Source organism: Punctularia strigosozonata, assembly GCF_000264995.1.
Source record: "Punctularia strigosozonata HHB-11173 SS5 unplaced genomic scaffold PUNSTscaffold_4, whole genome shotgun sequence".
In the NCBI taxonomy this organism is placed as follows: domain Eukaryota; kingdom Fungi; phylum Basidiomycota; class Agaricomycetes; order Corticiales; family Punctulariaceae; genus Punctularia; species Punctularia strigosozonata.
Window position 1 is genome coordinate 1,976,186 of NW_006767436.1, and position 25,496 is coordinate 2,001,681.

General features: G+C 57.5%; 9 protein-coding genes across 9 annotated transcripts; 5 read left to right on the forward strand and 4 right to left on the reverse strand.

Moving 5' to 3' along the window:
• Positions 1–18: 18 nt before the first annotated feature.
• Positions 19–6,055, reverse strand: PUNSTDRAFT_51466 (glutamine-tRNA ligase). The gene is made up of 17 exons (XM_007382341.1): positions 5,646–6,055; positions 5,515–5,586; positions 5,243–5,463; positions 4,717–5,191; positions 4,367–4,664; positions 2,796–4,309; positions 2,598–2,738; positions 2,273–2,549; positions 1,932–2,216; positions 1,824–1,881; positions 1,668–1,777; positions 1,511–1,612; positions 1,196–1,462; positions 1,024–1,145; positions 673–967; positions 304–619; positions 19–252 (listed from the first exon to the last, which is right to left on the reverse strand). The coding sequence occupies exons 1-6, from the start codon at positions 5,929–5,931 to the stop codon at positions 3,142–3,144; spliced, it is 2,520 nt and encodes an 839-aa protein (XP_007382403.1). The 5' UTR covers positions 5,932–6,055; the 3' UTR covers positions 19–252; positions 304–619; positions 673–967; positions 1,024–1,145; positions 1,196–1,462; positions 1,511–1,612; positions 1,668–1,777; positions 1,824–1,881; positions 1,932–2,216; positions 2,273–2,549; positions 2,598–2,738; positions 2,796–3,141.
• Positions 6,056–6,384: 329 nt separating this feature from the next.
• PUNSTDRAFT_51467 (ARF/SAR) lies at positions 6,385–7,538 on the forward strand. Its single transcript, XM_007382342.1, has 6 exons — positions 6,385–6,522; positions 6,576–6,586; positions 6,645–6,726; positions 6,780–6,872; positions 6,947–7,173; positions 7,229–7,538. The coding sequence occupies exons 1-6, from the start codon at positions 6,468–6,470 to the stop codon at positions 7,304–7,306; spliced, it is 546 nt and encodes a 181-aa protein (XP_007382404.1). The 5' UTR covers positions 6,385–6,467; the 3' UTR covers positions 7,307–7,538.
• A 74-nt stretch (positions 7,539–7,612) lies between these two features.
• PUNSTDRAFT_132957 (uncharacterized protein) lies at positions 7,613–9,203 on the reverse strand (the record flags this gene model as incomplete). Its single annotated transcript, XM_007382343.1, has 7 exons — positions 7,613–8,033; positions 8,087–8,224; positions 8,449–8,552; positions 8,606–8,698; positions 8,749–8,781; positions 8,835–9,053; positions 9,105–9,203. The coding sequence occupies 7 exons, from the start codon at positions 9,201–9,203 to the stop codon at positions 7,613–7,615; spliced, it is 1,107 nt and encodes a 368-aa protein (XP_007382405.1).
• An 85-nt stretch (positions 9,204–9,288) lies between these two features.
• On the forward strand, positions 9,289–10,035 carry PUNSTDRAFT_64110 (uncharacterized protein; the record flags this gene model as incomplete). The annotated part of the gene is made up of 1 exon (XM_007382344.1): positions 9,289–10,035. One exon carries the CDS (start codon positions 9,289–9,291, stop codon positions 10,033–10,035), a length of 747 nt encoding a protein of 248 aa, XP_007382406.1.
• Positions 10,036–10,076: 41 nt separating this feature from the next.
• Positions 10,077–11,834, forward strand: PUNSTDRAFT_64863 (SCF E3 ubiquitin ligase complex F-box protein grrA; the record flags this gene model as incomplete). The annotated part of the gene is made up of 4 exons (XM_007382345.1): positions 10,077–10,802; positions 10,854–11,196; positions 11,269–11,555; positions 11,688–11,834. 4 exons carry the CDS (start codon positions 10,077–10,079, stop codon positions 11,832–11,834), a joined length of 1,503 nt encoding a protein of 500 aa, XP_007382407.1.
• Positions 11,835–12,419: 585 nt separating this feature from the next.
• PUNSTDRAFT_142793 (uncharacterized protein) lies at positions 12,420–17,220 on the forward strand (the record flags this gene model as incomplete). The annotated part of the gene is made up of 6 exons (XM_007382346.1): positions 12,420–12,742; positions 12,780–12,955; positions 13,037–14,157; positions 14,213–14,683; positions 14,740–15,667; positions 15,728–17,220. 6 exons carry the CDS (start codon positions 12,420–12,422, stop codon positions 17,173–17,175), a joined length of 4,467 nt encoding a protein of 1,488 aa, XP_007382408.1. The 3' UTR covers positions 17,176–17,220.
• A 117-nt stretch (positions 17,221–17,337) lies between these two features.
• PUNSTDRAFT_142794 (uncharacterized protein) lies at positions 17,338–22,122 on the reverse strand (the record flags this gene model as incomplete). Its single annotated transcript, XM_007382347.1, has 13 exons — positions 17,338–17,507; positions 17,573–17,617; positions 17,674–17,801; positions 17,857–17,970; positions 18,021–18,281; positions 18,334–18,501; positions 18,554–20,022; positions 20,074–20,278; positions 20,337–20,647; positions 20,699–21,299; positions 21,352–21,771; positions 21,822–21,916; positions 21,969–22,122. 13 exons carry the CDS (start codon positions 22,120–22,122, stop codon positions 17,468–17,470), a joined length of 4,011 nt encoding a protein of 1,336 aa, XP_007382409.1. The 3' UTR covers positions 17,338–17,467.
• A 232-nt stretch (positions 22,123–22,354) lies between these two features.
• Positions 22,355–24,246, forward strand: PUNSTDRAFT_125531 (uncharacterized protein; the record flags this gene model as incomplete). The annotated part of the gene is made up of 9 exons (XM_007382348.1): positions 22,355–22,410; positions 22,465–22,576; positions 22,638–22,652; positions 22,708–22,823; positions 22,877–22,988; positions 23,038–23,444; positions 23,503–23,820; positions 23,852–24,039; positions 24,146–24,246. 9 exons carry the CDS (start codon positions 22,355–22,357, stop codon positions 24,244–24,246), a joined length of 1,425 nt encoding a protein of 474 aa, XP_007382410.1.
• Positions 24,157–25,123, reverse strand: PUNSTDRAFT_100761 (acyl-CoA N-acyltransferase). Its single transcript, XM_007382349.1, has 6 exons — positions 25,093–25,123; positions 24,973–25,042; positions 24,828–24,912; positions 24,651–24,760; positions 24,434–24,562; positions 24,157–24,382 (listed from the first exon to the last, which is right to left on the reverse strand). Exons 1-6 carry the CDS (start codon positions 25,111–25,113, stop codon positions 24,330–24,332), a joined length of 468 nt encoding a protein of 155 aa, XP_007382411.1. The 5' UTR covers positions 25,114–25,123; the 3' UTR covers positions 24,157–24,329.
• Positions 25,124–25,496: the final 373 nt, after the last annotated feature.

Below are 25,496 nucleotides of genomic sequence, written 5' to 3' on the forward strand. Positions count from 1 at the left end.
AGGCTGATAGCATATTACCTCCGCCGGTGCCTAGTATAGTGAACGCCTTTCTTCTGTTTGAACCGTTGGCACCAATATGCCTCCCCGCAAGCGCCCTCAGTTCACCCAAGAGAATATCGACCAACAGCTACAGCAAATACATCTGTTGGATCCATCATCGACTACCGAGAATCTTGAGCAACTAGGACCGATCATCCGCCAGATACACCAAAATCGTCAGCAGGAGGCATACTTACGGACCGTCAAAGCTTTGTAAGTGACACTCTACGCGGTTGTCGTTCGTACTGCATGTTCTATCACAAGGGTGGATTCAAAGGATGCGGAGATCGAGAAAATATGCGGCGATAACTACCAGGACTTTATCTCCTCGGTATCCACGTTGTTCTCCATTCGTTCGTACACTACCAGCCTCCGAGAAAAGATCACCTCCTTGGATCAAAATGTTTCACAGGTTGGTCGCGGTCTGGTAGAGAAGAAACGCGCATTGCTGCAGACGAAGAAGACTGCATCAAACCTTGACGAGGCCATTGACTCCCTGCAGGCCTGCCTTCGTGTGCTTGATATCGTTAACCGGGTTGGAGAGATGGTGAAAGAAGGCAAGTACTGGAGCGCTCTGCGGGTTGGTGATTCTAGCGACGCGCATGAACCGACAATCTGATGTATGCATGCTAGTCCCTGGAAGATATTCAAAGCATGCCCCCAACGTCGTTGTCACAAACCCCTTTCTATCAACATCTGCTCTCATCTTTACCATCCCTAAGAGTGCAGATTAAGGAGGCTGTCACAGCATCAACGAACCAATGGCTGCTGGATGTCCGCAATCTTAGCGGTCAGGTTGGTCAACTGGCATTGGAGGCGATGGAAGTACGCACGAGAAAGTGGCGAAGTCGGAGGGAGAAAGACCCAATGCTCGTCCGTAGCCGCGTTGGCAGTGCCGTGGAACTTGTAACTTATGAGAAGTCCGAATGTGAGTTGGGTCGTCGAGTACAATCTGACGACGACGAACTTCTGATTATTCCATAGTCAACGCTCTTGATAACGATAAGCTCAAGGTAGACTTCAAGCCGTTGTATCAGAGCATCCATATATACACCGCGTTGGACTCCATTGAAGAACTCCGGAAATCCTATCAAGCTGATCGCAAGGTTTCGATCTCTTCACCTTCTCTCAACATGTACTGATCCTCTCGGTGCAGACACAATCGGAATTGATCCTTCCCGTACCGATACCGTTGCAATCTCTTGCTACCTACACACAGGAGATTGTGGGTTTCTTCATCATTGAGACCAATGTACTTCGCACCACGGGCGACTTCCGCTCTATTCGAGAAGTTCAGGAGCTGTGGGATGCGCTTTTACGTCAGCTGACGGCTGGGATCACCTATTCGCTGAAGCTTGAGAATACTGCGGATGTATATCTCAATGTGAAAGAGACCTTGATATCATTCATCATAACCATGGAGGTGAGCAACACACATCCATCATACGTCAATGATCTGATGGTCATGCAGTCGTATTCGTACGCGACAAGTCCTTTACACTCCTTCCTGGCTGTGATGTTCGAGAAATATGCCCAACTTCTGGAAAAGCAGTTCAGCAGGACCTTCGAAGAGGTACTTCTTGTTACACCTCAGCCAAGATGCACCTTGATGAAGTCTCCCTTTGTAGTCCGTGTCCGCCGATGAATTAGTACCCATGCATGCGGATACCAGCTCCGAAAGGGACGCCATACTGAAGGCAGTTTTCATTCATAGGAGCGAAAGAGACGATATCACAAGGTATGTTGTTTCCATTCGCCGGGTTGTCGAACTCAACGTATTGTAGGTCGTCGCCCCCGCTCGATTTTCCTTGGTCGCAGATGTTCTACCAATGCTGCCAGAGTGTAAGACAGCTAGCAGTGACCAGAATATTGATTGGTGATGTGTCCAATAGATTGAGACATTCGTTGGCAAGTTTTATCAGTTCATCGAAGGCGTCTCGCAACACACCCGCAAAAGCGATGATTTGCTTAGCAAGGTACTTTGCCCCATGGGCATAGCAGACCATATTGATGTTTTGCCAGTCCCTCGATAAACTCCTAATCGAAAGTGTCAGCGAGAGTGTTGGACGACAGCTCGCGAAGACATCCACACTCACGCAAATCGCTCAGATTGTCACCAATCTCGAGCACTTCCAAGTGGCCTGCGTCGAACTGGAGCGTGCTCTTACGACTTCCCAGTAAGCATTGGTGCCTCCAACCATTTATACCATGTTGAATCGAATATGTTGCTCAGCGGAGGGATAGTGAGGATAACGGCCTCCCCATCCTTCCAGTCCACCCTCACACGCGCGCTGGCACGACTTACTGAATTGATAACCTCAAAACTCGACAATATATTCGAGCTTTCCGAGTATGACTGGACACCGGCTATACGCGAAGATGCTCCTAGCATGTACCTCTACGAACTGGTCAATTGGCTGACTACGGTGGTGGACGGACTTGTCATCAAGGAAACCTACAAGGACGATGCTTATCGCGGCGCTGCCGCGCATGTCGCGAACTGTTTGATGGTATACAATCCCAAATCTGCCTCTTCTTCGCTCACAGATCACTGGTAGGATTTCCTTGTTGGGCCCAACACCGCGTCGATCAACGAGAATGCTGTGTCAAATGTACTGGTGGATGTTGACTTCCTCGACGACCAATTCCGGAGCATTGGAAGAGGTCATTTGTCCGAGGTCTTCGTAGAATTGCGCCTGGTAATGACACTCCCAACTCTAAGGAATATCTCTGACCACCTTTGGGTTGTCGTTCAGACCACTTCGATAGCTATGTCGGACGCTGTGCAGGACTACCTCGTTCCTGCCACGCGTCAATCCTCATACGCTTGTGTCAAACCTAAACGTTTGCGAGCTTTACTGGATAAACTCGCTAAATACGGCGCCTCATGCAAAGATGCGCCAAATCGAGAGAAAGGAGAGCGACGTCGCAAGGAAGCAGAGCAAGTTGGACGTTTATACCCCGGATGATCAGCGTGTTTGTGTGTGATAAAAACCGTACACTCTAGATATCATCAATGTAATATATCGTCACACGTAATGCAACGGTCGATAGTGAAGTGGACCATACACGTTGATAGCGAAATCCAGGGGTACTGTACGTTCACACCACAGCTTTACCCGAATCTTCCTTCAAGCTGACTATGCGATTAAGCACTATCCGATCATTATCGGCGGGGCCTGCAGGCGAGTCATCAGGCATATCCAGGCATCCAACCTTGGCTGTCTTGTCCAACGCAAAGTAGGCAACCCGAAGACCCTGGAAGCGTACGCACTCCTTCCCTATCAACTGCTCGCTGCTGACCTCCGGAGTGTCGCTAGCCTCAGAAGCGGCTGCAGCTTCGGGATTTTCCTGCTTTGCCTTAGCAGTTCGTGCCTTGCTCTCTATCCGCGCCTGAACATACGACCTTTTGGCAAGCGACCAGAAACCGACTTCGATCATAGCGCCACTGATGACCTCCAAGCTGCTCGGGTTGATGTCTGCCCTGAAGTCCGGTGCCGCCGCCGGGTTGTCACTCTTGAACAGGGGGTGAAAGATTCGCGTTTCGTCGACAATGACGGGGCTGCCAGACGGCCGATGCTCGGCTACCCATTGGATGAACGCTTTTGGTTTCTTCGTGCTGCCTTGTTCAAGCTTGCAGATGAGCTCCGTAACTTCGCCATTATCATCAGTCTTGAAGGAAGTGCATGTGATAGGAGCCGGAGCGGAAAACAGTCCAACGGTTTTGCCGGGGGCGAGGCGGAAATATTCTTTGGAATCCTGCAGTCGGAAGTCGTCCCGGTCGATGTACAACGTGCGGGCGAACGGAACCCTACTGATGCCTAGCTCGGGCACCTTAGGGTGTAGAGGTTTCTCCACGAACTCGACGTAATCCTCGGGAACGTTGTCAAGAGTGACCTTCAATGGACGGAGGACCATGAGGAGACGTGGGGCTGAATTCTCGAGATACTGCCTGACGGCCTGCTCAAAGCGCGCAAGCTGCAGTGTCGAGGGAGACGTTGAAACTCCCAAGGAGGAAACGAAGGATACGATCGCTCCCGGAGGGACACCCCGCCGTCTAAGTGCAATCAGAGTGTATAGGCGAGGGTCGTCCCAGTCCCTCACATGGCCTTCATTCACCAAGGCCAGTATTTTGCGCTTTGACATCACCGTGCCAGTAAGGTTCAACCTGCCATACTCCGATTGCCTTGGTTTGTAGACCTCGAGCGCGTCGCATAGCCATTCGTACGATTGGCGCGCCGCGATGAATTCGACGGTACACAAGGAGTGTCTGCGTGATCACTTCAGCCAGAGAACGGCCACAATATGAGGCCATGGATCAACTCACGAAATGTTCTCGAAACTATCGACCAAGCAGTGAGTAAAGTCATACGTTGGGTAAATTTTCCATTGGGTTCCAGTGCGATGATGAGGAGCATCGACCACTCGATACGCGATGAGGTCCCACATATACGGATTGCCGTCGGTAAGATCTTGCTTCATGCGCAAAACGGCCTCTCCTTCCTTGTACTTGCCCTCCTTCATCGCCCTGAACTCCGACAGCGAGTCCGCAACCGATTTTTCTCTGTGAACGCAGGGCTTCGGTTGAGCCACCTTGAGCCCACGATTCGCCTTGATTTCCTGCTCTACGGAGCTCGATCAGGGCAAGATGCCGATGAAACACCCAGGTAGACTTACCAGAACACTGGCACATATAGGCCTTCCCTCTCTGGATGAGCTCCTCAGCCAATTCGTACAACCTTTCAAAGTAATCGCTCGAGTAGGTGATCTTCCACGGTTCATACCCGAGCCACCGAACGGTCTCTAGGATGCTTTCAAAATATCGACCTTCTTCCGCCTCCGGATTGGTATCGTCATAACGTAAATAACAGTGGCCGCCGTGGTGCGCGGCATACCCGAAGTTGATGAAAATTGCTTTAGAATGTCCGATATGCAGGAAACCGTTGGGCTCGGGCGGGAATCGGGTGAAAACTTTGCCACCGGTCGCTGCCAGGTGCTGCTCGCGGAGGTGCGAATGAATTTGGGGGTTTTCTCCGGGTTTATGAAGTGCGCCCAGAAAACCTTCCTCAAATACCGATCGTGTAGAAGTTGAAGGCGTCGAGTCTGTGGCCACTGCCTTCTTCTTGCTCTCTGTGGGCCCATTCTTAGGCTCCTACAGGCTATGAGCATGCGCTGACGTGTTCTATGCGTGTAATCGACGAACCTTCAGCTTCGGGGGAGCTGAACCCTTCGCGCCAAACTTCTCTGTGAAGACACGCTCGGCCGCGTTCTTCATCTCAAGAGCGTTCGCCCACCGCAAATCAGGGATACTCTTCAAGCCGTTCATGGCAGCACCGAGATTAGACCATCCTGTGATCTTTTCTGCCTGCGAGGTGATGAAGTCGCTGACACGGGCAAACAGGTCTTCTGGCGTAATACTGAATCCTGCGATGAGGTTATGAGGTTTACTGTACAGATACGAGTTGAACAACGAACCTACACCGCATTCCTTATCGAAGTCCGCGCTGTCGACGGGCGCACGATGAGACTCCAAGTGCTTGGCAGCGGCTAAAGATAATCAAGGATGTCAGCTCGTGCGGCCCATACCCCGAACATAGAACTCGCACCTGTAACCTGATCTGTGGTCTTGAGTCGCCCGTCTAAGATCGCATGAACGGCGTATTTCCTTTCTTCAACACCGAGGTCCTGCACTTCCTTGATCTTCGCGAAGGCTGCCAGCAGCGATGCCTGTTTCTCATCTAACACTCGCCCGTTCACGCCGTAATCGGGGGTTTCTACGAGATCCCTGAGTACGGCGGCACTTTTCTGAGACTTTGCGGCCTCTGCAGCCTTGGACTGGGAGAGACCTATGGATTTGAAGAGCTCGACGAGATTGGACGTATCGGAAGACATAGCTGTTGTCTACACGAGCTCGAAGCGGACAGCCAGGAGTGCAGGAATCGGCCCAAAGTTGGACCCTGATATAGTTTGTTGCCCACTTGGTGCCGAGTCAGAATCGATGGTGATGATACGCTCATCCGCCTTCATCCCACCGTCGACAGCGTCTCAACACCGCATCCAGTGCATCGATTAACACAGTAGTTTTTTCGCAGTGTATTTCGCAGGTGGCGTATTAAGAGTAGAACGGTCAAAACACATAGTATATTCCAAGCTAGCGCCTGTGCTGCCATCGTGTATATGGCATCGGCAGCATCGGCAGCATCGACAGCATATAACGATATGAGCCCGGATGACTCTTAGAACACGTACTCAACGGTCAACGTGGACTTGCTTTGAGATTGCCGCGTAGCAAAATGTGAGGAGGTATAAAAGCTGTGAGCGGGGGCGGTTCGGTCGGAGTGTGAACGCGCCAGCCAACCTCCCTTCGTAACGCCCTCCACCGTCATCCGCCTTTCGCCTGTCTCTACTCCTCTCGACTACCGCTAGCCATGGGTCTCTCCGTTTCTCGTCTTCTTTCTGGCCTTTTCGGCAAGAAGGAGATGCGTACGTAGCGAATTTGTGTGGGCAACGTGTCTCGTTCACTGACAGCTCTGCAGGGATATTGATGGTACGTTTCCGCGGGATTGACCAGAACGTGCACGAATGCCGACGTGGGCCGTCTATAGGTTGGTCTCGATGCCGCCGGTAAGACCACAATTCTCTACAAGCTCAAGCTGGGCGAAATCGTCACGACGATCCCCACCATCGGTAAGCCGACCCGACTCGTTTGGCGCTCGCTGCCAACTCAACCACCACCTCAGGCTTCAACGTCGAGACTGTCGAGTATAAGAACATATCGTTCACCGTCTGGGATGTTGGAGGGCAGGACAAGATTCGTCCGCTCTGGCGACACTGTACGTCATCCGACCGCCCCCGAATGCGGGCGCCTCTCGGGTTGACGCCTTGGCTCACGGACGTGGCTTTGCAGATTTCCAGAACACCCAGGGTATCATCTTCGTGGTGGACTCGAACGATCGGGAACGTATTTCGGAGGCGCGTGAGGAGCTCCAGCGTATGCTCAACGAAGACGAGCTGCGCGATGCTCTGCTCCTCGTCTTCGCCAACAAGCAGGATCTCCCGAATGCTATGAACGCCGCCGAGATTACCGATAAGCTCGGTCTTCACGGCCTGAGGCAGCGCACTTGGTATATCCAGGTACGTGCACGTTGTATGGCAAGCTGCCGATCGCTGACGATAAGGACTTTATCAGGCGGCGTGTGCGACTAGCGGTGACGGCCTGTACGAAGGCCTCGAGTGGCTCAGTGCCAACATCAAGCGGCGCGTGTGAACGGTGGCTTTTCTCATCGTATCGGGTCCCTGCTTGGCTAGTTCGCGTCATGCCTTACGATCCGTGACGAGCCCCGAAAAGAACCGCCTTTACTCTCTTCATAGTCACTGTGTTCCGTTGATGACCGTTTTCACCTGAAGTACTGGATCCGAAGTCTCTAACCACTTTATCTTGTTTCTGCTGTATACACTACGCATTCGTGCATGCACGGTAGATTCCCCCTCTCTCGCTCAATGGCAAGGACTGGAAGAGATAAATTATCCGGGTAACGTCTGCAGCGCCGGAGTACACCTCATGACCCTCGAACTATGATAAACGTCGCTTGCTCGCCCGAGCAGCCGCCAGTTCTTGCATGCGCTTCCTCTTTGCGTCTCGAGGAGCCTCTGAATATGTGGCAGTCTGCGGGGCGGCGGTCATCTCCGAGAGCTCCGATAGTGGTGAAGCACTCCGACTAGCAGAGCCGGTCAATATTGTAGCTGCCCGCGTCCTCCGCGGAGCTGAGGTCGGGGTAGGAGGCAGCGCTCCTGCAGCGGCCACGGGAGGAGGCGTCGAGGGCCGGCCTCTTCCTTGCACAGGCAACGGAAGCACGGCGTCGGTAGCAGACGCAGGATCGGAGACTTCTTCTGCATTGGAGCCTCGACGAAGCCTATGTGACGAGGTCGAGCCCTCGAGATCCCGTTCCTCCGTGCCCTCGCGGTGCGCAGGCGTGGACGGATGAGACTCCTCTCTGTGAAACCTTGAGCTCGTGAAGAAGGATAAACATGCTTTCGATCCACTGACTCTCCGACTTCCGTCAGGTCGCTGTACTCGTCGTTGATGAACGCTTCCTCGGCTTCTTCCTCGCTGGTGTCAAGCTCTCGTCTCCTATCGATGCTCGCCCAACGTTTGGCAACCTCGAGCAAAGCGTCCCACTGCTGGCTGGCGGTCATGTCGATGTCAGAAATGTCTTCGTCTGTATACATCGTCCTGCATGATGGGCAAGGAAATGCCGGCGCAGGCGAAGCGCGCGGGTCGTCTGAGTACGTGGGTCGACGTTCGATCTGAGAGAGGCATGCGGTACAGAATAGATGATCGCATGGCAGACTGCAAGCTGGGGTATAAGCGACTGTTGAGCAGAGGCCGTGCGATAGGGTTTCACGTACGTAGCACATTTGCCACCCACGAGGGGCTCCATGCATATTGCGCATTCCTCCTTGTCGCCGTCCAGGGTATTAGACGCCATAAGCTCCTCAAAACGGCGTAAGAGCTGGAAACAGGGGTGGTAGGTAATCGGATCGAGCGAGCGAGACTTGAACAAACCTTGCGCATTGTATGCACAGTATCATCGGCATCTTGGTGAAGGACATCGTCTTCGAGTTCCTCCGCATCGCGCTTGATCTCTCGATTCTGGAGCTAAGCCACGGACTGAGCGGAAAGCTCGGTGCAACGCAAACAACCCTAACCTGGCGGATACGTTTCTTGTCGTTTCGCCGGCCCTGACGAAGAGGTCAAATCTGGCAGAGCTGACGAGGCGTGAGGTCGTACTGACCTTCTCCAACTTCTTGATCTCCGCCTTCAGAGTTTGCACCTGTGTCCTGAGAGCTGCATTGCTTGGCCCGGCGGCCTTGCCTTTCCGTGGCTGGATGGACCTTTCTTCCTCCTCGTGCAGTCTTTCCAGTTCATGTCGTAGAAAACCGTTTTTCTTCCTGAGATCGGCCAGCTCGTTTTGCATGGAGCGAATGCCCTTGATCGGGTCGGAAAGTGGAGCCTGTCATCCGGTGGTGAGCTCGACGTCTCGCCCCGAACAGCATGAACGAACTTCAATGTCATTGACGGTTTGTGCAGCATCGTCATGTGCCCGTCGCTGGCTCTGCGCACTCTTCGAGCTCCCCGCAGAGCGTAGTCCGGCTCTGGGCATGGCGGCGGTCTCGGGAAGAGATTATAAATAGACCGACGTAGATTATTACTGGGACCCTGATCTAGGGGTAGCAGCGACAAAGCCAATGTCTCGACCGCCCTTCCCCGCCCAAGCCGTGCTCGACTATCTCGGCCTACCTCGAGACTACACGCCCTCGCCAGAACAGGAGCCGGTCGAGTTCCTTTCCAAGCACCTCCATGCGCTCCCTCCGCACCTGCTCGCACCCTTCTCGGCGATCACGACCCCCAAACAGCGCACGGCGCTCGCGACGATCCGCAACCGGCGCCTGCGGCACGTCCAGTCCGGGCCTCCCGAGCTGGCGTTCGACGCGTGCAGGCGGACGTGGCCGACGCTGTGGCACGGGCGCGATCGGCGGTTCGGGCAGGTCGAAGGCGCGGACGAGGAGGCGTGGGCGCGGCGCGAGTTCATGGGCGGCGCGAAGACGCACTTGGGTAAGCTCGGCACGCTCCTGGGGGGCTACGAAGAGGAACGGGAGTCGGAGAGGGTGCGGATGCTCCGGAGAGTGCAGGCGGAGTCTACGCCGGAGGAAGAAGAAGACAGCGAAGACGAGGAAGACGAGGAGGTCGCGCCAGCGCCCCCACCCGAAGAAGAAGAAGAGGAGAGCTCCGAAGAGGAGAAGACGAATTTTGTGCGGATCGTGCAAGAGCGGTTCATTTACGGGTTGCTCGACTCGGTGGACTATGATGCCGTCGACTGGAACGACGCGTTGGATGCTGGCGAGGGGGATCGAGAAGCCGAGGAACGGTGGTTCGAGGACGAGTCGGACACAGATACAGCCCATGTCGAGCGCTCGGACGAATATGATTATTGATGATATGTAAACAGTGCGCATCTTTCGTCTTATCGTCACACATGGGAAAGGATCAACAAGGCGGCGCCTACAGAGGGTGTGTGGCCCGCCATCACTCGAACATCCATGAGAGGGCCATTGTGTCCTGGTCTCTCTCTTTATCCTCTCTACACTTTACACCACCGCCGCCCTCGCAGCTCAAGCAAGACCAGACGACGATGAAGATCATCAACCGCCTGCCAGAACCTCACGAATACCAATACGTCCAACAACTCATCCTCGACCAACCTTCGCAGGCGATCACGGACGAAGCCCTTTCCGAGGTGCTGCGGAAGTGCATCCACCTGCAATCCGTGACGCTCACCGGGCTCGGGCGCGAGCTGACGGACGCGACGGTCATCGTCCTCGTCCAGTCCGCGTGGCAGCTCAAGGACGTCGACCTCTCCGGCTGCACGTCGCTCTCCGACCTCGCGATCATCGAACTCGCGGCGCACCGGTTCCGGGGGCAGGGCGGGGTGCGCGTCCATCCGCTCCGGTCCATCAAGCTGAACGGCATCCGCGGGCTGACCGACCCGGCGATCGGGGCGCTCGCGGAGACGTTCGGCGCCGGGCTGCGCGAGGTGGAGCTGTGCGAGCTGGGGCTGCTGACGGCGTCGAGCGTGCGCGATCTGTGGGGGTTCGGGAAGCGGCTGAGGCGGGTGCGGCTCGCGGGGTGCCGGCATCTGACCGAGGAGGCCTTCCCGTCCGCCAGGTGGCCGATCGTGGGCCCGGACGACGAGTCCGAGTCCGTGGTGTCGCTGTTCGACCCGGCGTTCATCCCCATCACGCCGTCCACGGAGGAAGCGCGAGACGAGCCGGGGCACGTCCGGCCGAAGACGTGGTTCGACATGATGCCGGACCTGCTGCTCGAGTTTCGGCTGCCGTCGCTGACGTTCTTGGACGTGAGCGGGTGCGAGAAGATCACGAACGCGGTGATCGGCGGGGTCGTGGGCCACGCGCCGAGGATACAGACGCTGCTCGTCGCGGGGTGCTCGCTGCTGGACGACGGGGCGCTGGCGATCGTGTCGCGGCTCGGGAGCCACCTCGAGGTGCTGTCGCTGTCGCATTTGAAGCGGATCACGGACGCGGGCGTCGTCTGGCTCACGTACGGGTGCAAGCGGCTCGTGAACGTGGACGTGTCGCGTGGGTGCCCCCCTCCCCCCCCCTCTTTGTGCGATGTTCACTGATTTCAGTCGCGATGGGGCCGTTTTTTAGATTGCGCCAAGCTGACGGACCTGGCGGTGACCGAGTTTGGGTGCCAGCCCGAGTTGCAGAGCCTGAACGTGGCCAAGGTGCGGAAGGTGACGGACAACGCGGTGCTGTTCCTGGCCGAGCACGCGCCCAAGCTGGAGCGGCTGAATCTGGCGCACTGCGCCGGGGTGCGGAGGGACGCGGTGGAGGTGCTGCTGAGGAGACAGCGGGGGCTGAGCTACCTGAACGTGACGGGGGTGGTGCCCGCATTCGGCGAGCGGGCGTTTGCGCAGATGAGCGATCCGATGCAGGTACGTGGGGAGGGAATAGCCTCCGTCGGTTCGCGATGCGCCGATGCACCATATCTGTATTGACCCGAACGACCGCTCTGTTTCCCCGTCCGTCCGAACGGGCTTATTTCGATGCAGATCGCGCGCTCAAAGTCGGCGGTGCCACTGGCGTTTTCGGGCGAAAGACTGCGGGCGTTGAGGACGTTCCTGGACGAGGAGGCGCGGAGGAGGCTGGAGGCGGAGGAGCGCAACGTGCCGTTCGTGCCACGGACCGATATCGACGAGGAAGATCTGCGGTGACATATGGGCGGTGGATGTGTCGTCCCGAACGGGGATGGAGCCGATGGTGGGCAATGGGGCGGGGACGAGAGCTCGCTTTCGTGACATGCATTGTACTTTTACGTCGCAGAGAACGGCAGATTACGACAGAGTAGTGCCGGCATTTCCGACGAGAATGGACCGCGCTGTTGGCAAAAAGGCGGAATGTCGAGGTTGCTATTCCGGACAGGTGGGATGCTATACTCGGAACGCGGTCCGTAGGCGGTAATGGAGTAGCCAGGGTGCGATAAGGGGTCGCGCGCAGATATAGCCTTCGGTAGAGGAGGAACCGGCATGTGCCAAGCTCGGATTAGCAGGCTCTCGCGAGGCTCGTCGTCGACGCGTTCGCGAGCAGAAATAACGCGTTTCTTGCGGGTGTCGACGAGCCCAGCTGACCGTACGTTGCACGCTGCGCGCGCACACGGCCGGATGGCTGGATTGAATCGCAGGGGCGGATCGCGGCAAGGGGACTGAATCGATGGATGGGGGGATGGGTATGTTTGCGTAGCTGCGAATTTGATCCTGGAATGGGAAGGGCGCCAGCCGTTCGGGCGTTGTGGGGCGGCCATGACAGCGATCGTCGACTGCGTGTATGACGACGGGGGACTTGTTGGGCAGGCGATGACCGCGTTGACGAGCGTCGCTGTCATCCGACGATGGCATCCAATAAACGCTGAGTCTAGACGAGGCGAGGGCGCATTCAATGGCGAATACGGCATTTCGTCGCGGATGAGAGACCAGTGCCCGGGAGCGCGTCGCACGAACGTGCCGAAGGGGTCGCTCGAGAAAGGAAGCACGCTCGCCGCGTTTGCCTGGTTGGCCGTCGCCTTATCGCGCACACCGGCGTATAAGCGCGCTCATGACGGGGCCAGTGGCCAACAATCCATCTGGTGCTGCCAGAGTCCGCTGACATCGCCGACTGACCAGCGTGAACTCGCTGCATGCCTGCCCGGCACACGTCCGCTCCCGATCACGACCGCCACGCCGGACGCCGACTCCGCTTGTATTTTATATCGACACACGGACAACTCGACGTAAGCCCGCCGTCATCGTCGTCGTCGTCGCACCGAGTCCGCCGTCCCACCTTGCGAGCTGCGTGGTATGTGCGTGTCCGCCCTGGCCCGCGTTCCCCTGTCTCGCACCAGCTGACGCGCCCATCTCCTCCTCGCCTCTTTCTGCCCCAGCCACCTCGAGAGACGCCGCCGACCTGCTGCGACCCGCAGACGACAGCCAGAGGACGATGGAGACCCTGCTCTTCCAGCCCCGGCTGCCCGGAGCGGCAGCCGCGACGCCAGCCTACCCCTCGCCGTCCTCCTCCGCTTCAACCCATCACTCGCCGCGGTCCCTCCTCTACCGCCGCCGCTCCGGCCAGCTCTCCGAAGCCGTCCCCGCCCCCATGGCCCTTCCCCGGGACGCGGCGGATCAGCACACCCGCGTCGACGGCGGCGCTGCTCCCCGCACGCGGCCCGCCGTCTCCTCCTCCTCCACCGCCCGCCTCGCCCGGCGCGCCGCCCCTGCTGCTCTCCCCTTCCGCCCGCTCACGCCTATACTCTCTCCCTCGCTCCTGACGTCCCTCAACTCGCTCGACTCCACGCTCGGCGGCTCCCACCCGGCGTCAGACGCGATCGACGACTATCTCACCCAGGGACGCCCCCTGCCCACCGCCTCCGATCCCGATCCCGCCTCGCCCCCGGCCCCGCTCTGGACGTCCACCCCTCCCACGCCGCCGCCTTCGGCCTCCCCGCAGCTGCACCCCCATCCGCGCCCGGACGACCACAAGCCCACCCGCGGTCGCCCATCAGAGCGCCCGTACTCGCTCGCCTGGTTCCCCGACGCGTCCATGAGAACAAGCCCATCCGGACGCGACGATCCGGCGCAACGGGCTCGCCGACGGGCCTCCACGCTTTTCCAGGTCGACGACGGCGCGGAGATGGCCCGATCGCGTTCGCCGAGCCCGCTCAGGCTGCGACGGCGCACCTCCGCCGCTTCCGCGCGCAGAGACGGCTCGGAAGAGCCCCGGACGTCGCCCGCCCGTCCGCACAAACGCCCGCCGATCTTCCACATCCCCACCGGCACCACGGACGACGACCACCGCTCCTCCCTCGGCATCCTCTCTTCCGACGGCGGCGAACGCGGCGACGACGAGAACGGCTCCGATGCGGAGGACGACGTCAAGTCGAGGGAGCCGTCGGAGGAGCGGCGGGCGTACGAGCGCGAAAAGACGAGGCATCGCAAGTACCACGCGCTGATGGAGCTTCTCATGACCGAAGTCGGGTATCTGCAGGACCTCCGCGTTCTCGTCCATGTGAGTTCTCCACGACGGCTAGCGCAGCAAGGCCGCTGACAGCGGGCTTCGCCAGGTCTACCTGCAGCAGCTTTCCGCTCTGACGACACGCTCTGCCACGCCTGTCGCTCTCGCATTTACTCGCCTCCCGCCTCCCCCTCCGGCGTCCCACAGCGCGAGCGGCAGCCACTCGCGCGCCAACTCGGGGTCCCGGCTGCCCACGCCCCCCTTGGGCAGCAACGGCGTCACTTCCTCCCCGTCCGCCTCTGCGACGCACTCCCCAGAGTCGAGTCCCAGGATCGCCAAGGACAAGGACAAGAGCCCGGCCAAGTCGCTCTTGTCCGCCGCGCAAACCGACGCGATCCGACGCAACGCGGATCAGCTGCTCCAGTTCCACGAGTGGTTCACGTTCGAGCTGCGGGAAGCCGTCAAGCTCCACGGGTTCGATCTCGAGGACGAAGAGGCACCCGGGAGGAACAAGGAGCCTCCCGCGATCGAGCACATTGACGCCGCCATCGTCGCGGTCATGACCAAGTTCACCACCCAAGTACGTCGAACGCAAGCCTTCACCACGTCGCTTGCACTGACGGATGCCATTCGTAGGCTTCGCTTTTCAACGTGTACCAGTTTTACTGCTCGCGGCAGACCGAAGCCGCCGACGCGGTGCGCAAGTTGCAGCACACCTACCAAACGGAGTGGGACCACTACGAACAGCGCTGCCAGTTCCTCGTCACCCGCGGCATCGAAGAGGAAACGCGACTGCGGAAAAACTCCGAGTCTTGCGCGATGGGAGGGCGTTCGAACGCCGTCATCCTGCCGGACGACCCTCCCGGAACGGACGCGGACGCGGACTTTGTAGCCCGGAGACGGAGACGGCACTCGACCTCCTCGCTCGCGCCCGTCGCGTTCACTACCAAGTCCCTTTGGAACGGCAGCGCGGCCGCCAAGCCCGAGCCGGGCGGCTCTTCGCGTTCGCAGGCCTCGCGCCTCTGCCTCTTGGACTACCTCGTCAAGCCCGTGCAGCGGATCTGCAGGTACCCGCTCCTCTTCGACCCGCTCAAGGCGCGGAAGGGCTCGAACGCCCACGCCGCGCAGAACTCGTACGCCCACGGCGAGCTCCGCCTCCCGAACAGCCTCACGGCCGATATCGTGATCGAGAGCGCGTCCCAGGCGATGCGGCACGTCATCTCCATGGTCGACGAGGCGCGCGACCGCCAGGACGTGTTCACCAAGTCGGCGCTGATCGCGTCGCGCATTTCCCGACCCTCGGCCGCGACGCACGGCCTCTCGGCCGACTTTATGGACTCGCTGGGCCCGTGCATGCTCGCGGGTTCGTTGGACGTGATGCAGGAGCACAAGGAAGTGTCGAGCGGCGTGCTGGACGTCAAGTACCTCGGCGCTTTCTTGTACGCGGGCGGGTACCTGCTCATGGTGAAGGCCATCGAGGGCAAGGGCAAGTCGAGGGTGTACGAGCCTAGGCACTGGTTCTCGCTGGTGGGATCTGATCTCGTGGACGTCCCCGAGGACGAAGGTACGTGATGACCTCTCGCTTCGGTGCTCGAACACGAAAACCTGACTCTCGAGGTCGCAGCGCTACTGCCGTGCTCGTTCTGCATCGTCGTTTGCGGCCGTCGGTTCAACCTGACCGCCGCTTGCAGGCACGAGAAACAGATCTGGATGGCGTCGATCCGCCAGGCGCTCACGTCGGAACCGGCATGGGCGAAGGAGCCCACCTCCAGCATCCACCGCGCGAGCAAAACCGAGGCGCCCGCTCCTCCCGACGATCCCGGTTCCAGCGAGTCGGGTACCACGCCGGATCGCGTCCGCCCCGAGGGCCGGTCTCCCCCTCCTTCGTCCTTCAAGGAGCGCGGAGTAGACGCGTCCGGACAGAGTACCCCCGGCCGTCGCATGTCAGCCACCTCCGTCAAGACCGTCTCCTCCGGCGCGGAGGACGTCCTCGTCCGCCGATCGTCTGCCGCGCACAGGAAAGAGACGAACCGTGCGCTCGCCGACGTGCTGTCCACCATCATCTCCTCTGCTCGCTTTCAAGCGGAGACGCACGACGAGGAGCTGTTCAGGGGTCCGAAGCGGCCAGGGGGCGTGTCGAGGACCAACTCGACCCTCAGCATGACCGGCATGGGCATCGCCGCGAAGGACCGACTGCGCGGGCGCGAGAGCGTGCTCGTCGCCCGTCGGGGTAGCTACGCCTCGGACGTGGCCATGCTCCCTCACTCCGGGGATGCCATCGTCGATTACCAGCGCATGACGCTCTCCCGCGGCAAGTCCAAATCAGCCAAGGCGCAGCTCAAGAAGGCGCTCGCCATTTCGCCCATCGTGGTGGTCCCGACGGAGCTGAAGGACAACGGCCAACACACCGTCGATTTGAGCCGCCCCCCGGCGTCGCACTCCCCCGACGGCTCGACCGATTCGGAGGATATCCTCCACGCCCCGAGGTCTGCGATCGATCTGACTTATGCGCCGGTCGTCTCCCCGGACCTGGACGCCCCGATCGTCGTCCTCCCTGCAGACGCTGCCTATCGACCCAAACGGACTCGGTCCATGGTCGACAACGTCCGCGACTTTTTCGCCTCTCGACCCTCGTCCCCGTCTACTTCCCTTTCTTCCATCGGTCGGCCCAGCTCCGTCGTCGTCTCGTCCGACTCCCCCAGTAACCCATCCCCGAGCCGCTTCAGGTGGCTGGTGAACCGGTCTCTTCGAAAGCGCGTGTGGAGCAATCCAGACGTCCCGAAGCAGGAGGGCTCGTCGCCGTCGCCGTCGACACCGGCCAACGATGAGGACACGCTTCTCCCTGCGGAGCCGTACTCGGCCACCACTCTCAGAACCATCGTCGAGGCCGCCCCTCTGGGAGGCTCGAGCGCGACCATCACGCGCCATAGATCCCTCCTTTCTCCCTTGTCGCGCGAGACAGACACGTTGCGATCCAAACGATCCAACGGGCCTTCGCGGCGCAAGTCGATAAAGCACGTCCTGTTCTCGGGCCGCGCTGACGCCTCCGGCGCCGCTCAGGCGCCTTCATAAGCCCCATCGTCGTTTCGTTCCTTCTTCGCCTGTTTTAATCATAACCCATAGATACCCTCATTCATCCACGCGTAGCACCGTTTCACGCACAGCACGCAGTCTTCCCCTTGGCATATATAGTGACCCTTTCATTCAACGCAATAGCAGCATGTATGTGTATGTATTAGACGCGCATAGCATCTTGTGCATCGGATCGAACGTAGATGACAGCAGCGATAACTTTCGAAAGCAAAAAAAATGATAGCAAGCACGAGAAAGTCGGGTGTGGGTGACCTGAGGTCCCGCCAGGGTATCAGGGTATGAGTCCGTGCGCACGTAATAGGGCACCCCATCTGCGCGTTTGATCGTGTCAGCGTGGGGTTCATGACCGCGGAGGAAAGGCAAGTGGGAAACTGACTGTTCCTGCTGCATCTCCAACTCCACGACCTTCCGTTTCAAATGTCTGTTGGCGAGAACCATCAGGCGGTATACGGACACTAGGTCGAGAATGGGACCTACGAATTCTCCTGGGCGTGGGCGTTCCGCGTTTCCATAGCCTTTTGCAGCTCTTTGGTCATCGCTCTGAAGGCGTCATCTCTCGGTAGACTGGCGTCGTTGAAGAGCTCGGAGAGCTCGTCGTTGAAGGCCTAGACAGAGATTCATATCACTCGTCGGGACGGGAGCTTCCGAGCGATCCCTTACCTCATACATGATCTCCTTCTCCGTGGTGCAGTCGTCCAGAAGGCTCTTGACAAGCTCGAGCTGACGTCTGCTGTTCTGCACTTCAGCTGCCTTCCTCTCCTCGGCCGCGGACTTCTGCTTGGGGACGTCAGAAGTGGTCAGCGTGGGAAACCGTTGTTCCGTACCTCGCAAAGTTCAGCTGCCATCGCTTGGATGCTGGCCTTTATGGCGTCAGCGGAGCTCGCGATACGTCTTAGCCCTTGCTCGATATCCGTGACGGGCTCGTCCAGCGCGCCCCAAGGGTCGTTCTCGGACTTTCTAGCAGGACTGGGCGGTTTGAAGACGGACGCGTTGATCAGGCTCCGCGAGCGCGTTCGGGTCAGTGCTTCGCTCCGCTTGCCTATGAGCTTCCGCATTTCGTCCATCCTCGCTTGGGCCTCCTTTGTCTACATGGATCGTAAGCGAATCTTTGGAACCGAAGCGGCGGTCCGCACTCACGACCGGAGCCGAGTTTTGAAGAGCGAGGCGCGTGAGCGACTTGTCGGGGGAGGCCGGCCGACTGCTCTTATCCGGGGAGGAGGGACGGCTCTGAGCCTCGTCCTCGGCAGAACGGATGCGGTCAATTTCAAGGCGTATCCGCTTGACCGCCCGACTGGCAGACTCCGCCTGTTCACAATGTCAGGAACAGCGAGTAGAGATGCAGTAAGTCGTTACTCACGTCCTCCTTCGTCGCTTCCAATCTCCTCAGGATAGCTTCTGGATCCGACCGAAGCGGCGAAACGGAGCCTAGTCGCGAGGTGCTGGCAGATAATGGTGATATATCCTTGACAGACGCGGGCATCGGTGATGTCTTCGTGAGCGAGTACCTGCCAGGTGTCCGTCGGACCGCCCCGGGGGATGTTCCCGAATTTGACGAGCGAACCGAGGTCTTCTTGTTGATGGCGAGCGGCTCCACACTGGTCGGAATCTTAGAGGGGGCGGCGATGTGAGATGCTTTAGGCGTCGCATCGGCATTGTTGGTGGTGGGACCGAATGGCATCCGCTTGCTTCTGGGCAACGGCGAACGCGCAGGCGTCACTGGGGGGCTAGGCATAGTGGCCAACGTCGACTCAGACGTGGGGGAGATTCCGGCTGGTGAGAAAATCCCAGTGAGCGGTACGGCAGGCAGAGCGCGGGGACTTGTAGGTCGCTGAGGTGGAAGAGGAGAGGGCGACCGAGGGCCCAGAGGTCTCGGTCCACCGGTGGGCAAGGACGATGCTCTCGACCGCGAGCTTCGAGGGGATACATCCGACTCCCTGGACGCGCGAGAATCCGGTCGCTGCGGATAATCGCGGGACGAGCTGGACGAAGGACGAGGAGGAAGCTCGCGAGAACCTCTAGAGGAAGGTCGGACAGGAGACTGTTGAGATTGTCGGGAGGCACGGGATACTGGTCTGTTGGGCCGAGGAGGTTCCTCTGGAGATATATAACATGTTAGCGACGGATACACTAAACGGAAAATATGCATGCCTTCAAGTATTGTATCCGTTACGGGATGCTCTAAGTGCATTGGGGTAACGTCGTGTTGATTTCTACTATTGCGCCGAGCCAGCTCAAGCTGCAAAGTCAAATTCCAATCCGACGTGTCGTGGGTAACCTCGTCAAGCAGTTTACCGTCTGCATCCTCTACGTCACTATAGTCCAATTCCCTTTCTGCAGATGGAGACCGGGACTCGGCAGACGTCGAAGCAGCGCTGAGACGAGATGGTGTTCTCTCCAGGTCGTTCTCAGAAGAGTGTCGGTGATGAGACGTTGATTTGTTTCGCTTGAGAAGTTTCCGCGCCCTCGGCGTCTTGTCGCTCGTAGCAGTTTCGTCATCATCCATCGACATGATGCTCGTTGCGGCCGTAGAGTTGGTCCGAGACGTCGTTTTCGTGAGTTGACTGTCTAGCGTCGTGGTCGTGGTCGCCGTGGTCGTGGTATACAAGGACGACCGACTGGCTGCCGACTTCGACCTCGAGCGTCGATAGCTCCCGTTGACGGAGTTCCCGAACAGATCGCTCTTTATGGATCCCGGCCGTGCGTTGAACAGGTTGCGAGATATGGCGTCGAGACCAAACATCGCTGCACGTGAACGGGAGCTAGCGGTTGGTGTCGAGGGAAGAGAGTTTTTCCCGGTGCGGAACTTGAACAAACCATATTGGTGGACTACGCACAGTGATGAGCTAGGTCTAAACCTGAATACTCTTCCAGACCTACTGGTTTGGACTATACGGGAAGGCACTCTCGCCGATTGCACAATGTCCTCCTCCGGCTCCTCGTTGGGATCATTTGACGTGACGGTGTACCGCGAAACTTCTCCGGCCATTGGCTGAACCCTTACCACGACCAGCGGCGGTCCGTTGACGCCAAAAGGAAGGGCATCAGAAGATCCCAGTTCGTCAATGTGCACAACGATCTTCGTCTGTACATAGCCGAGATAACATGAGGTCATCATCCACCGAATGATGACGTCTACCTACCTTCCTTGACTCCTTCAAAAACGCCGTGCGCTGATAGATATTGAAGAAGGTCTTCGCAAGCGTAGTCCTTCCGCCCCGGGACTCTACTTCCTGCTCTTCCGCTGCTAATGCCACAGAGAGACCTGCTCGCGTGCGGTAGTTCGCTTGTGCATGCCAGAGGTTCTGCAGAAAGCGCTCCTTGTTTGCCTCGGCACGAGCTGGTTTAATCGTTGCGGAGGGTTGCGGGTTCACGATTGTGAGAGCACGGAAAGGTCGACCGGACCAGCGGTCGGACTCATCCTCGACAGGGGTCTCAAGGTACAGGTGAATATCTAGTAAGAGTTCAGTTTATCTATGCCCCAGACACGCAAGGAAACCATCACCTGAACCACCGACGTCGGTCACGACCACATCCGTGATCTCGACTACGCCCTTGCACACGAGACCACTTTTCTTTGATAACGAACTCGGAGTTCGTGTAACCTTCTCTAATTCGTCTAACCCGGCCAGTGCTCGCCCACCTTTCTCTCCGTTCGGTCTCTTTACAATCATCAACTTGTCGTCGAACAGGAAGAGCGAACAATGCAGCATAGCCACTGGGCCGGTGCCGCTTGTTCCCCTCTCGAGTCCTCCTGCAGAGAAGTCTCCGGATCCCGAGGTAGACGCGATCACGTCTTCGCAGTCTACGCAATCAAGAAACCGCCGAGAGTTCGAGATGAGCGCCGGCGGAAAGTGGTGCACTGCGGCTGCCAGGCGATACATGGCGGCGCCACGCTTGGTCTGCTCATCAGTTTCGGCTTGGGCTATTTTACTCGCGAGCTCATCTGCTTCGAGGAGCTTGGCGCGTCGTGGATCGTCAGGGCCCATGAACTTGATCATAGTGCGAAAGAGCAGGGTGTACCGCGGAATACGCTGCACTGGGTCCATGAGTAGTTCTCGCAGGCCGACACGATTTCGTGTGTCCGAGTTGGAGTATTTGATACGCTGCGACGCGTCAGTCTAATGGATAGGATTCCGGACGATCGATGGGACTCACATCCACGAACTTGTAGAAGCTAGACGACTTCTTCGACATTTCACGCTCGAAGATGGTCTGTGCGCTCTCGCGTATGTCGTAGTACTGTTTATAATTCTCGAAACCACGTAAATCTCGAAAATGTTTGAGCGCAACGTCTCCCACATCGCGGTCCTTGTTCTGCACCATGATCTCCAGGTCTTCCAAGAAAGCTTCATTGACAGGTAACAACGCGTCAATGTTCCCGAACAAGGTCTTCGCTTCGTATTGGTGAAGGATGGCAGTATCTTTGGATCGAGAAAATTCGCGTAGCGGATCGGCATAGTCATGTTTGAGGTGCCGTAATCGCCGTACGTAGGAGCGCTCCGTGTTTACAAGCTCCTCTATCACATCAGCGAGCGCGCTCGTGTCTGTTGTGGACCGTTTCCCGGAATGAGGTTGCTACGAAACACGTCAGCGGCGATAAGGACGAACCGGACAGTAGCTCATACAGATGAGGAAGATTGATCAGTACTCTCATGAGCTGTAGATGTCGAGGGATCGGAACCGACCGGCTTTCCGAGAGATAAAAGCATGTCCTGCACGTCTGAAACACCCATGGATTGGCATGGTACACGATGAAGGATTGTGGAGCGTACTTTCGGAGGACTCGCGCCCTGCAGTCGCACCTTCGACAACCACGCCGCAGAAGAAAGCCCGCCTTGTAACTGAAGGCCCTGACCTGAAGGGAGGCAGGTAGTCATCGCCAGTCGCCAAAGGCACCACCTTGCGCGGTGAAGAGTTGAGAGCCATAGCCGTTGTCGCCGTCGCCGAAAGTACCAAGAAGTGGGGAGATCTGTGGGTGCCCACTGAAGATAGAAGGGGAAGCACTCGAGGACTGTATCAAAGGGCCGGAGTATAAAGCAAGGCACCGCTTCACGGTCACCGCACCATCCAGGGCCGAACAAACCAAGTAAACCTTGACATAACCACGCGGTCATCACGTGGCCGCGTAGATATCCCGTCATTGATCGGGGACGCCTCCATGGCGCTTGTCTCGCAACCTCCACCGGAATTGCTCATTATTGTGTTCATTCATGGGTGAGTAGGTCAACCTAGCTCGATCGTATCGCCAAAAAAGCTCTGCATCCGCAGGTTCAAGGGAACGGACTCAACGTTCGGCCCGTTCCCCGAGCGCTTGCGCCATGTCCTTGGGGAGACAATAGATAACGTGATTGTCGAGTCGATCGTCTTCCCGGCATACGAAGTGAGCATAGCGATCACGACGTCAACGAGCCTCGTCATTTGACTGTTTATCCGACCAGTAGACCAAGGGAGAACTGGTGCGCTCAGTTCCTTCGGTGTGATGTGCAGGCACAAATCGCGCATCATCTCCAGGACGCCGCGGTCGGGCGATTCGCCGACTGGCTTGTCACACTCACAGTCGAGCGCGAAGTAGCTCATGGCTCAGGTGGCGGCGCGGGAAGGGCTAAAATCGTCCTGTGTGGTCATAGGTTTGTCACGTCGTTGTGCTTCGGAAGTACGAACTATGCTCATCGCAACACAGTATGGGCGGTTTGTTGGCAGCAGATACCTTGATTCAGATGGTCAACTCCAGACCGGATATGAAAGCCCCTCTTTGGCCACGTATAATTGCGCTACTCGCCTTTGATACGCCGGTACGTGCCTAGGTCACTGATCGGAGACCCGCAGCTCATCTATGTCAAGTATCTGGGTCTCCATCCATTCGTGTTCCGTAACAGCGCAAGTAAAGCTACCCAATATGTTCAGACCGCACGGGATATTCTCTCCTTCGCCTCCTCCTTCAAGACAGGAAATCCCGGTGTTTCAGCGCCCGTGCCCACAGCTGCGCCTGCCGGCGTTCTTCCTGCGCCCCGGCAAGCGGCTGGCTGGTCAAAGTGGGCGCTTCCGGCCGCGTATGCTGTTGGCGGAACAGTACTAGCCGGTGCAGCAGCCGGAGCGGCGTACATGCGCAAGGATGACATTGGACAGGGCTACGCCTGGGCAGCAGATCACATGAAATACGTGGGAAATCTATGGCAAGAGGACAAGCTACGAGCAAGAATGGAAGAAATATTGAAGATCGAGCAAGAGCTGGGCGTCGTATTCAGGACGTGAGTATTGCCACAATATGCGTCTCGTTTCGCTGAATTTCGACGCATTCGACGGCAGATGGTATACTCTGCTCCCTCCCTTGCCATCGCATGACACTCCGCGCACATTTATCGTCCTGCCGAAACCCCCTCCTGTGCTCAAGGAGGCTCACGCACCTGCTTCGACCAGCGCAGGCGATTCTGCACTCGCTGCCGAGGCCCATAAGCACTTCGTGCCGGCCAAGAATAGCTTGGCAGAAGACGAAGTGCAGGCCCACACTAGCATGTTCGAGGCGAAAACGAATGACGGCTACTATGAGCTAGGATTGCAGACAGCGAAGGTCATCCGAGAGGCACTCATGGCTACGAGAGGGCAAGTATCCAGTCTTGGGGGAATGTCGCTATTGAGCTAACAACATCCTCTGCAGGGTCGTGGAGGACCAAGACTATCGCGCAGAGAAAGAGCGGGACAGGAACGCTGGCATGAAGTTGCAAGAGAGCATGGGTGACGACATGATGGGGCAGACGCGAGATGACAGTCAAGGCACCACAAGAGACATCGACAGTACCGCGTCAGCTTCGCAATCGGGAGTCAGGGCTGTTAGCGACGGGGGAGGTGTGCCCCTCATTGATCTATAAGCGGTTTTTCAGTTCGCCTGCGTATGCATACTGACATGTCATCTGTATCTGTATCTATGATTATCAGCGAGACCTCGTTATAGCCAGTGCTTCCGGCCAACATGATATTCACACGTCCCGGGAGTTCAGTGAACATGGGAACTTTCCCCCAGACAACAATAGCGATGAGATACAAAGCAGGTAGGAATGAATCGACAAGCAGTACTCTACAGATCAGCGGTTTGAACGTACGTATTTTGATTGCTAGCCAATCCATCATCGTAACCCTCATGCTTGCTTGAGGGATAATTTCATGGCATATGCATCTTCCCCGTCGGCGTCTGGCCGGGCAGCATTCAATGCATGATCATTGCAAGGACGAATTAGCTTACAATATTTCTTTTCGATGTCTTTGACGGTAAACCCTAGAGTATCGCGGTACAGTCCCAAGGCAGCGCGGTTGGATTTTCGTACGTGCAACGAAACGTATGCAGCTTGATATACTGTAGCCATTGCTTCCTCTAAAACATTGGAGGCAGGTAGGCATGAACAGAAGTAGAAATGACGCGCCCAATTAGCAACAGTAAAACATCAAGAGGTGATACGCACGAGATTGTACCATGAGTTTCTTCGCTAGTCCTAAGCGACGGTAGGACCGGAGCACGGATATGGATGTGACATGTCCATGAGCCTCTTCACCTTCGGATACTTCCTCCTCCCTGTATAATAGACGTGAATATGTTAGCGTTAGCGCAGCATGATCATAGAATATACGGTGAAGCGTACATCTTGGCTAAAATGTAGCCGACTATCCTTCCCTCGTCCTCAGCGACATACGAGAGCGACGGCCAAGTCAAGAGATGATATAGATCTGCAGTGCATCATATCTACCATCAGCCATGTGAATGAGGGGTCAAGCGGGGATACGCACAATATTTCATAGTGTAGTTTTCTGGGAGGTTCTGCAAGTTGCAGGCCTGCATACCCGGAAGATCGTCTACCTGGCAGACATGAACACTGCGAAGGCAGATCCAGGAATAAGATTGCGTACTCGTGCAGGTCTAATGTTCATCGCGGCACGGAGTTGGACGGTGTGGATGTATATGAGTATAAGACAGGCGCTCGCGCATCTTGCTCCTTGCCTCGACCCGCGACCTGACCTCCCCTAAACTGGATTCACCCACCACGCTCTGACGCGCATTCGCGACAATGCAAGCGGAGCGATCCGAGCATGACACTCACGGAAACAAAAAACGGAAGAAACCGCACAAGTCAGACAGGCTCGCCATTGCACCCGATCAAAGCATACATGAAAAGAGGTCGAAGAAAAGGAAAAGGGATGGGACCGAAGATCATATTCCCCCGCAACTACACTGCGACGCCGAGGATGCTTTACAAGCGGAGAGGATGCTGGACAGGGCGGCCAGAAAGAAGAGAAAGAAGGAGGCGAAAGCA

Excerpts from the sequence above, each read along its gene's own strand:
- PUNSTDRAFT_51466 (XM_007382341.1), bottom strand. The coding sequence starts at position 5,931 with ATGTCTTCCGATACGTCCAATCTCGTCGAGCTCTTCAAATCCATAGGT. Across the intron at positions 5,464-5,514 it reads CGATAAGGAATGCGGTGTAG|GATTCAGTATTACGCCAGAA; the intron begins GTTCGTTGTTCA and ends ACCTCATCGCAG. Across the intron at positions 4,665-4,716 it reads CTATATGTGCCAGTGTTCTG|AGCAGGAAATCAAGGCGAAT; the intron begins GTAAGTCTACCT and ends CGAGCTCCGTAG.
- PUNSTDRAFT_51467 (XM_007382342.1), top strand. The coding sequence starts at position 6,468 with ATGGGTCTCTCCGTTTCTCGTCTTCTTTCTGGCCTTTTCGGCAAGAAG. Across the intron at positions 6,727-6,779 it reads CACGACGATCCCCACCATCG|GCTTCAACGTCGAGACTGTC; the intron begins GTAAGCCGACCC and ends CCACCACCTCAG. Across the intron at positions 7,174-7,228 it reads AGCGCACTTGGTATATCCAG|GCGGCGTGTGCGACTAGCGG; the intron begins GTACGTGCACGT and ends GGACTTTATCAG.
- PUNSTDRAFT_100761 (XM_007382349.1), bottom strand. The coding sequence starts at position 25,113 with ATGAACATTAGACCTGCACGA. Across the intron at positions 24,913-24,972 it reads AAACTACACTATGAAATATT|ATCTATATCATCTCTTGACT; the intron begins GTGCGTATCCCC and ends GATGCACTGCAG. Across the intron at positions 24,761-24,827 it reads GGCTACATTTTAGCCAAGAT|GGAGGAGGAAGTATCCGAAG; the intron begins GTACGCTTCACC and ends TCTATTATACAG.